Source organism: Montipora foliosa, chromosome 12 (genome assembly GCF_036669935.1).
Source record: "Montipora foliosa isolate CH-2021 chromosome 12, ASM3666993v2, whole genome shotgun sequence".
Taxonomy (NCBI): domain Eukaryota; kingdom Metazoa; phylum Cnidaria; class Anthozoa; order Scleractinia; family Acroporidae; genus Montipora; species Montipora foliosa.
This window is the reverse complement of record NC_090880.1, coordinates 37,285,023-37,295,022: the sequence shown is the minus strand read 5'-3', so window position 1 is coordinate 37,295,022 and position 10,000 is coordinate 37,285,023. Positions and strand designations below refer to the sequence as shown.

Sequence of the window (10,000 nt, the reverse complement as noted above, 5' to 3'; positions counted from 1 at the left end):
TCGAATTTTTCATTTATATTGCATTTGTAATTTTTTTTCAAAGACTACAAATTGCACTATCATGCAATTACCTGTATAAATAAATTAAATAATTTCCAAGGAACTATAATTTCATTAAGGAAGCGAAAAAATAAGAATGTTGACATTTGGTTCTTATTTTAGATGGAGACACTTTGTTGGAATCTGAGAGTCTCTACATCCCAGTCCCTCCCTCTGAAATGGAGCAACCTCGTGAGTTTTTCTATGTTGTTTAGTTTCACTACTTAATAATGACATGCTTCTCGAGTTAATTCCCCAAATAACACTTAAATTGCCTTTCTCAAAGTCTTTTAACTCTTCAATGCAATACAGGGTTGTCACGAATTGGGCAAAACCAGCAATGTTGCTACCCACTGTGATAATTCTGAATTTTTGCCTGCTGCAATTTTCCATTGAAAGGAGAAAGCATGGAATCAAATATTAAGGAAAGGAAAGGAACTTTATTTAAGTGTCTAGTCGTTCTAGTGCTGGAGCACTAATTGGGGACATTACTAACTGAAATCAAGTCAAACGTTGGTTTTTTGATGAGAGGGGAAACCGGAGTACCCAGAGGAAACCTCTCGGTGCAGAGTAGAGAACCAACGAACTCAACACACATATGATGCCGGATCTGGGAATCGAACCCGGGCCACATTGGTGGGAGGCGAGTGCTCTCACAACTGCGCTATCCCTGCACCCTGTACATGTATTTGTACATGTATTTTTTATAATGCTAATCTTCTCCAATATATAAGAATGTGAAATGGAACTGTAGTGAACAAGTTTTATTAACAAGCTTTATTTGTTTTTAGTCCAAGATGATCCCATTATGACTGAAGAAGAAGCCCTGCGACTGTTAAGCTTGGCAGCAACCATCATTCAAGCACATGTGAGGGGCTACCTAGTAAGAAAGAAGTTTGATTTCTGCCAGTACCGGCAGCAAAAAAATGCAGCGGCTTGCATCCAGGCAACTTGGTAAGAAAATAAAATTTTGACATTTATCTAATTATTCCATTACTCCACTTGATAGATCTCTGGTAACCAGGAAACCCTCATCAGTTTGGGTGGGCCTTACCTTTAAACCTGATTGAATCCAATGATTTATTAATTTCCTTTGAAGAAAATTATTATGTAGCTCTTGTTCATCGGCTGTTTCTTTTTAGGAAGGGATATCGAGCTCGCACAAGAGACATAAAAGTTGTAAACATTCGCAATGAATTGAGGATGCGAAGGCTGATCTCTGTGATCAACAACTTGTACAGCATGCTTGACAGGTGAGGCTATTTCATTTGTTTTGAGTCAGGCTGAAAATTGCTTTGCCAAAATCGTTATTCTCATACAACAAAAGCAAGTTAAAATAAAGAATTTTTTTTTACGGTTTTATGACAAGCAAGAGGCAGATTCGCGTCACTGGGTGAAAGTACCAGTGGGATCATATTGAAGTCAATGATATTGGGTGTTATGGCAGTACTTGCATATACATGACAGGAATTTGACTCCTTTTTCTTCGGTTTGACATGTATGCAGGGAGCATGAAGAAGCTGTCAACAGTAGAGAAAATTTGAAGAAAGTCATCAAATATTTTTGGTTTCAGGTAAGAAGGTAACGCTGTTAAGTTATGTGGTTCTTGCGGCTTTACAGCAGACTATGGAATACGAAAAGGGTTCTTGAAATGTGTAAAAGAGGTAGGAAGGAAATGGTTCATCCTTACTTTCAAGCATAGTTTAGCAAGGCAGAATTTAAAGCTTAAGGGTACAGAAGTTGGCTGTCTGGCCTTTTGGCTCAGTCTCAGGCCGTAGAGCAACGGTGAGCCCCTTCCTGAAAGTTGTGGGCCCAATTCCCGTTAAAGTCGGATTTTTTTTTTCCATTGTGTGGGCTAATTTCTATTGCTAGGACTAATGCTCAGCTGAATCGTGTTTCTGTGATTTCTAGCACTACAAATATGCCATTTTTGGAATATCAAATATTCAGCTTGATAGTGAGGCAGTGAGGACAAAAACAATAGAAACACGTTGGAATGAATGTAAAAAATATTTGCGTGTCATCCACTTTCCTTTGTCTTTATTCCCAGAACCTCTCTTCCAAGCTGAACTTTAATATGTCGAAAAAGGCCTACCCTTGGATAGTTAAATTCTGTTGGCCGCAAAACAGTTGAGCTTTGTTCATACTAGCATTGTTTGACTGTGTCCTAAAAAACCAAGGTATAATATGGAACTAAAGCAAGGGCTTTCTTTAGCGAAGCACGGCAACCAGAGAAGTGACCGGTCAACCATATTGTGCTTACAAATGATCAAAATGTAAAGTGTTTAAACATTCATTTTTTTGTATAGATTCAAGAACAGAAGAGAGCCAATCAGCAGCAGTGTCATAAAGAACGTCAAGTCAAGGCAGCAATTAAAATCCAAACATGGTGGTGAGTGTACCAGACAGTAACTTTTAGTCACAACACCCCTACAGGAGGTTTGTTTGGTCCGTAAAGGGTTCCCTATTGACAACTAACATTGCAAAGGGTTAATGTTGTTTATAGACTTCGCGCCTTAGGCCTATTACATGGAATTGCAATGAGTTGTCATAGTTGTGTTGTAGGGTTGGATTGAAGTTCATGGCTTCCTTTACTAAAGAATTTGCAGAAAGATACTAGTTTGCGTTTCTACCTCGTAAACATGGAAGCCCACTCTTATCTGAAGATTGGCTCCGAAAATTGAAAGTGCGTTACCTTAGTAGGCTGTTAAGGAAAATTGAAGCCCGATATACCGTGTCCGCTTTAAGGTCATCGTTATGATCGTCTTCGTCATCCTCTCCTCCTCATTTTTTTGTAGTAGGATTCAAATTTACACGGTTAGAGTGTCGCACCGGCATCGCGAGGTCACGGGTTCAAACCCCTAATATTAAGGAGCAGGGGCTAGCGTAGTGGCGAGAGCAATCGCCTCCCACCAATGTGTTGTCATAGTTGTTTTTGCCGAAGGAGTTGTCGCTTCTTAACGAATTGTTGGTGGAAAGACTTCAACCTTCTCTCTTACAATCATCTTTGTTTAAACAAAGAGGAAGCAATAGTAAAACGTGAGAGGAAGTCTTTCTGGTGGAGGCTTGAAAGGTCTGATTTTTTGCTATTTCATTGCCTTTTATTTTAGGAGAGGATACATGTCAAGAAAGGTAATATGTTTTTCTCGGCCCGTACCCTTGAATTACGGTACCGTTTTGGGGTTTTTTGTCTGCTTTAATTTGTGTTCCGAGAGTAAACGGTTCGTTTCAACATTTTGAAATCAAATTTCGCGCCAAAAAGACATTCTTGTCACCAGAGCCTCGGATCTTATGTCTGCGCATGATCCGAGGCTCTGGGCTCTTCACGAAAACCAATGAGAGGACACTTTGTTTCAGGGTTCCCCAGAGCTCCTCTCTCCCTCAGTCATGCGCAAAAGAGAAGCTCTCTGGGGTCGAGATTGGCCGAAAAAAATAGTCGTGCAAGCGGTGAAAGCGCGCCAAAATTTCGTGCTTCTGCGCTTGCGTGTCACGTTATGCTAATGTTTAATCCGATGTGTTAATACCGTGTTTATCATTGCATCGTACGTGGTAATAAGGCCTAATGAATATGGCGTTTTCGTTCCGTGATAACAATAGGTGACGTCATCGATACTTCATAAAGCACATAAGTTTCCAATCAATGCATAGTACCAAACGAATACTTGCGAATTTTAAATGTATTTTGCAGTATAAGAAGTATTTAACAAGTATTTAGTGGTGCTGTATTTTTCAGTATAATAAGGATAAAATGCGGATCATCAGTTTTTTTTAATGTGGTTATTATACAATGTTTAACCCTTAGGCTCGATTACCAGCCGCTGTTTCGAGAAATGAGCCAGCGCTCTCTCTCGAAACCACTCGGGGAGGACACCCGAAATCGAGTGAGAGGCGGAAATCGCGCCTATCTAAAACATGGCGGTCATTAGTGCGAGGAGAGTGCGAGGACTACTTCTATGTTCCGTCTATAACCCGCACTTCAAATACACGAGCCCAGCAAGTCATGGGTCGAGACATGGGTTTGAATCCCGTTGGAGACACCTGAAAAATTCTAGCCTGCGTAGCAAGCGTTCCTGTTCGACAGAAGAGCTCCGAAACGATTTTCCGGAAACTGGCCGCGCGAAAGTTGGGGCAAGAGATTGCCCCAACTTTCGCGCGGCCAGTTTCCGGAAAATTCTGTCGAACAGGAACGCTTGCTGCGCAGACTACAATTTTTCAGGTGTCTCCAAGGGACAATACGAAACCTTCACGATGGCGTTATTTGACTACAACTACCAGAATTCAGAATTCCCAGAGGGGTAAAAGTAATAATAGCTCTAATTAGCGTGAGACAAGCAAAACCTGAAGGATTCTGGTAATTGTAGTCAAATGGCGTCATCATGCAAATGTCCTGTTGCTTAAATTGTCCAGATAAGTGCGTGGATGACTTATACGTTGACTTTTTCATGTTTTTCTATAGGCTTTGCCCATGGCTTACGAAAGCGAGGACGAAGTTGGCACTCTCTTTGAATTTTGTCGTCATATTCAGATGCAGGTGATAAATGTGTAAACGATTGAAGAAGTTAAGAAACCAAAGCGAGCAAGCAAATTCTTTTCTTTAGTAAAAGTTGTAGTGGTTTTGAACAATAATGGAATTAGTATTAGCCTGGTATGCTCCCTTCAATTTTTTTTCTGCATTTTATTTTTGTTGCATTGCTTTTTTAAAGCTCCTCCAATTAACTATTATTTATTTATTTATTTATTTAGCCCTCCAATGTTATCTCCGGTCGATCCGTTAGGATCCGTTAGGTTTACAGTGTCTGAGATAAGTAGTGAGATGCACGGTCGCGTTGCCCTCTCTCTCTTCTCAGCTAGCATAAATATAAACTGCTTGAAATACCAAGCGAAAAAATACAAATGACTGCTTATGTCAACTGTGTAGTTACAAATACGTAGTTGATCCGGTGGGGTAGGGAAGGCGAGGGGGTACTGAATTAACCCTTTCATTCGTTGCGTAGTCACGAGAATTTGGTGTCAGATCACACCTCTTAAGCTGATAATATTCTTCATTCTCAATACCTGTCTGACTGACATTTCATTAAAATTGTGAGGAGAATTTATACACTAATCACTCCTGGGAGTCGGAGGGTTAAATTTAACCTGTATCTTTGCCGTCACTACATCAAGCAAAAAGGCGATAACTTTGTTTCTTTTTTCTTTTGCTCTCTAGCTCGATGAAGTCAAATCAAAGCTTAATAAATTCGTCCAAGGTAGGAGATAATGTCCTTCTACTGTGTTTGCAAAAATGATGAAACGTTTCTAATTTACTTTGAGTTCAACCAAGAGTTAAAAAATTGTGACTGGGAGGAGTGGGTGAGTGACTGGGTGGAATTAGGTGTCTTGTCCAAGGGAACGACACGCCTCGAACCAGCGACCCAGAGATCGAAAGTCCGACGCACTGACCACCACACCACACCAGAGGGTGGAGAGGGACAAATGTGTTCGGTTTTAAACAGCATTCGTTTTCGAGACTTCAGTTCAATGTAGGATGGTCCTGATAAAATCTTTTCCCTCGTCCTACCTAAGCACCTCCGGGCAAAGGGGCAAGGGAAGTCTTCCAGATCGTTAAAACTTGCTTATTTGTTTTGTTTTCTTCAGGAGAAGGACAGGATTCATTCCCTGGCTTGAAACTAATACCTGCAGATACTGTGCACCAAGTTGACAAATTTGTTGATCAACAGTCGGGTGATAGTGAAGGCAAGGGTGTTGTTGCTGTTCCCTTAGAGTCAGGACATGCACATAATGTTTCAACTGACCAAGAGGTGCCGTCTCAAAATGGCATCGGCCCAAGTCATATTATACCTCTAAGGGATGAGGTGGAAAGAGCTGAGGACGAATTAACAACGAAATTAGCGGATCAAGTGATCCAAGAGGTGTATAAAGTTGCTTTGACAGACCATCTAAGCGGTACGGAGGTGAACGACATATGTCCATTAAACCTCAATGGGAATCAATTGGTGGACAATGTGGATGAAACGACTTCAGAGGGTAATGATGAGCAGGTTGTTGAAGAATCGGAACTCGGTCCTGCGGGTTTGGACTTGAGCAAAGCAGCGCCTGTGGAATGTGATCCTGTTCACAAAGATGAGCTCAAATCGATGTCATTTAACGGACAAGAAAGTGCGTCACTTGAAACTGAGGCTTGTAATAATGGAGTTAAGGTGCAAAACGAGGATTCTTTCGAGGCTCGAGGTGATGATAAGTGCCTGGGATCTGGACCCAATATCGAAGCACAGATGCAGCAACGTTTGTCGGAAGACAACACAGATGTAGGTATACCAGCGATAATAGTTAGCAGTCCTATGGGATCGGATGATGAAAGTTGTGATGATGCTGAAGGAATTGAAGTTGAAACGAAGGTGAAACAGCGTGTTGCAGGAAACCAGGTTTTAGATGAAAGACTTTTGGATACTGCGGCATCGCAGAAGTCACAAACAACTGTACACGTAATAACTGCTGAAAAACAAAAAGGGAAGGAAGAACAAAGTACCGACTCTGTTTTGACTTCTGAAGAGGCTAGTAGCAGAATACAGAGCCAAGGAAGAGTTTCGACTCAGGCCAGCCCCATTGAAGCTCAAAGAATCGTTCCAAATTTGGGTGAACGGGCCATCAACTTGCTCTCGCAACTTCGGTTTGAGATCGCAAGTATGAAGTCGGCTCGACTGAGTGGTGTGTTGCCGAGCATCGCTCCGGAAAATGATGATAATGATCTCGAGGGGGAAAATAAAACTGCAGTTGCAGGTTTGGTATTACAAGAGCGTGACTTATCACACCCGACGTTGCAAGAGCATGACAAACATCAAGTAATGTCGGATACGTGTGGCACATCTGATCAGACATCAAGAAAGGGAGACACACCTGAGACTCTATCTCTTGAGCGAGACGTAGTTCAAGCAACATCCCAGGAACACCAACCAGTAACGCAAGATAGTTCGCTACTTCAGTCAGCTTCACGGGAGCGTCTTTTTTCTGATGACGCCATGCTAGATTTCGTTACCCTTCAGCGTGACCCTTTCCAGGTGGATTCCGCTTCAACAGTCACTTATAGATTACCGTTGTTTGAAGACGTGGATAGCACTTGTACATCACTTTCGTTGGATGATTATGACCCTGGAGTCGAAGAAATACCAGATATGCCCTCGGGGTGAAAAAGGAAAGCGAGTACATGAATTCTTACTCCCAGGTCAAAAAAGCAGGGAGGAGAAGGGGGAGGCAGAATGGAATACGAGTACTGTTGAAAAGGCGATGATTAGAAAAATGAGTAATTAATAAATAACGGTAAAGTGACGGTAAAAGAAGGAATTCAAATCATGCTGGATTGTAGGATGTAATGCTTAGAGTGTAAAATTACGTAAATGTAATTTTCCCCCATATGTCTGTCGTTGTTCCGATTGGTTTACTCAGTCAATAATCTGAAAAGCTCAGAATTTAGGGAATTGTTAGTTGTATTCAAAGGAAAGGGTACTTTGGTGTGTTGCATTTAAAGCAGTTTTGCGGCGGCGGGTTTGATGCGGATCTGCCACTGTACAGACGCAAGGCAATATGGAAATAATAAAGAATTAGGAGTTTTTGTTGAAGGCATCAGCTACACGGATCGTAGGTGAGAACCAATCAACTTCTTACAGTATATGAAGGTCAGTATATAGAAGAGTCATTTAGTAACGTTTGTGATTGGATCGATACCCTAAACAATGCCTTAGTCCAGAGGCTCATGACCTTGAAGGGTTTAACTCTGGTTGAGAGCTGGGTTTTTTTTTTGTTTAAGAATTTCCTTATTTGGATGTAACGTAGCTCGTGCATTTTCCCGCTCGTGCAGCTTCTATGTTATTTTTGTCCATATTTGGGCATAAAATTGGCGTCCAGAAATCCCCCGCTTTGTTCCAAGGAAGAGAGTTGCAAGATACACGCTTCATGGTCATTTGCCAAAATATTACTCGCAATAGGCCAGTTTCGTATTCTAACAGTTGGACTGGATCTAGCATGAAATGGAGGCTAATGCGGGCAAATTAATTTGCATTTGAAAAGATTTGCCCGCATTAGCCTCTATTTCATGCATCTCTTTCAAAGCTTTTAGCTGTGGTAATAGAAAAATTCAAATTTACATGTTCCCTTTAAGGGTTTCATTCGATTGACCGTATTCCGGAATAAGAATACATGGAATAGAAGTTAGAAATCCTTCGTTTTTACGGGGATTCACATAAAAATGGGCCCTTTGCAGCTGGCGATGACATGGTACAAAAACCTCCATACTGGAGAGCAAATTGCGCACAGTAAGGCGGTTTTTGTACCACGTGATCGTCAGCTGCAAAGGGCCTATTGTGAAACACCTCCTTAAATGTTCTTTTAAACATATCTTTATCATCCTCGTTGCTTCAAAACGCTAGACATACCGTTTTAAATCATCACTTCACGTATTATTCCGGAATAGGGTCAATCGAACGAACCCTAAGACAAAGTTTGAACCTCACGGGCATAAATTCACAGAAAAGTAACTCGGATAGGGGTCTTCGGCCAGCGAGGAAGCCTAAGTCCAACAACTTTGAAATTGTTGATCATCGAATTTACAGTTCTTTGCTCAGTAACCTGGCATTGATAGAGACCTCATGTCATCATGTAAATTTTATTATAATTCTAATTAGTCAACATTAACATTAGAAAAGCACAAACAGGTAACTTAGCTACTGCTATAAAATGGTTTCAACTGGATCTCTAGTGAATCGTTCATCTTTGGCTTCTCAAGGATGTTATAGCCACATGCCAACCAGGCGTGAAACCTCCTGCAAAAGGGAATAGCAAATCTAAAACTCGATGGTAGAGTACACTTTCGAAAACTCAAATGCGGATCTATGGATACGGTGGCATTAAGAAAAACCAAACAATCACATCAACATCAAAACCTTTTACTCGGATTTTTAACGAAGGAACCGGTCATAGCTAGCCTTGCGTCTCTAGAGAATTCCTCCCTACGAAAGCATCTTACGAGCGCGTTTCCACGCACACTTGACACAGTCACAGTGGCTAAAATTCCGTTTGTAAAATAAGACGCACCTGTCTTGCTTGGCGCAAAGCCGGTGGGTCGTCTGGTGAATCGGAATTCATATTTGCGCAGTGCGCAGTTCCGGGGATAAAAATGGCCACTTGAGAGGAGGTCTGATTTGAAAGCACACTCAAAGCATGCCAAGGATCAATTGAACCTGCGAAAGAAATTAACATTGCGACAAAACAAAGGTGAGTATAAATGAATAAGAAATAGTCGCTGTCTGCTTTTTATTATATGCTTGGGAGTCCGAATTTTCTGGTATCGTGCTCTCGATATATCTTTTCTCAGCAATTCCTGGCGGATCATTTCACTATTTTCCCATATATTTTGCCTTCTTCTCAACCATCTCCCTCCAGCAGCTACGTGTGTCGCCCCTTTGGTTCCTCGAAATAGGAGGAAGTGTCACCGCTTATCTATCAATAGAGAAATTTAGTACCCAAACGGCAAAGGTGATCACGTGACCATAATTTTCCCGCCATTTTCTACGATTGCCGCTTCTACGTGAAAGTAGGCATTTTCACGTTTGCCGCATACGTGAAATTTCCTTCTCGTTTTCCATAAGAAGGTCTTTGCGGGAAAAAAGTACCCCAAAACCATTTTCCGTTATGCCAAAGGAGGAAAAAATTAGGTTTCATGGTTCATAACTGACTTCTTGCTGAAATAAGCCTTTTGCAACTAACGATCACAAAGTACAAAATCCGCCATGCTGGAGGGCAAGCTCATTATTATTCCCCCACTGAGACATTAAAACAAAGAGACCTGAACCAGTCAAGCTTGACTTGTCTTTGTTTTAATGTCCCAGTTAGGGTTAAAACCCTAACCCTAACCATGGCGGATTTTGTAACATGTGATCGTTAGTTGCAAAAGGCCTATTTTCTTCATGAA

The 10,000-nt window shown here is 41.4% G+C and overlaps 2 protein-coding genes across 3 annotated transcripts in view; one reads left to right on the top strand and one right to left on the bottom strand.

Annotated features, from left to right (window-relative positions):
• The window catches only part of LOC137978534 (uncharacterized), a 21,670-nt gene extending 13,121 nt beyond the window's left edge, over positions 1–8,549 (top strand). Inside the window, exons 13-21 of the mRNA XM_068825510.1 lie at positions 163–231; positions 831–993; positions 1,182–1,292; positions 1,546–1,612; positions 2,349–2,431; positions 3,150–3,171; positions 4,496–4,570; positions 5,246–5,285; positions 5,674–8,549. Of these exons, the coding sequence (XP_068681611.1) occupies positions 163–231; positions 831–993; positions 1,182–1,292; positions 1,546–1,612; positions 2,349–2,431; positions 3,150–3,171; positions 4,496–4,570; positions 5,246–5,285; positions 5,674–7,223 (2,180 nt within the window). The 3' untranslated portion in view covers positions 7,224–8,549. The remainder of the gene's footprint in view (positions 1–162; positions 232–830; positions 994–1,181; positions 1,293–1,545; positions 1,613–2,348; positions 2,432–3,149; positions 3,172–4,495; positions 4,571–5,245; positions 5,286–5,673) is intronic.
• Positions 8,550–8,681: 132 nt separating this feature from the next.
• LOC137978538 (thymus-specific serine protease-like) overlaps positions 8,682–10,000 on the bottom strand; it is a 38,489-nt gene continuing 37,170 nt past the window's right edge. For both annotated transcript variants that reach the window (XM_068825514.1, XM_068825515.1), the window contains 2 exons: positions 9,124–9,269; positions 8,682–8,852 (listed from right to left, as the gene is read on the bottom strand). In XM_068825514.1, coding sequence (XP_068681615.1) covers positions 8,820–8,852; positions 9,124–9,269 — 179 coding nt within the window. In that variant the 3' untranslated portion in view covers positions 8,682–8,819. The remainder of the gene's footprint in view (positions 8,853–9,123; positions 9,270–10,000) is intronic.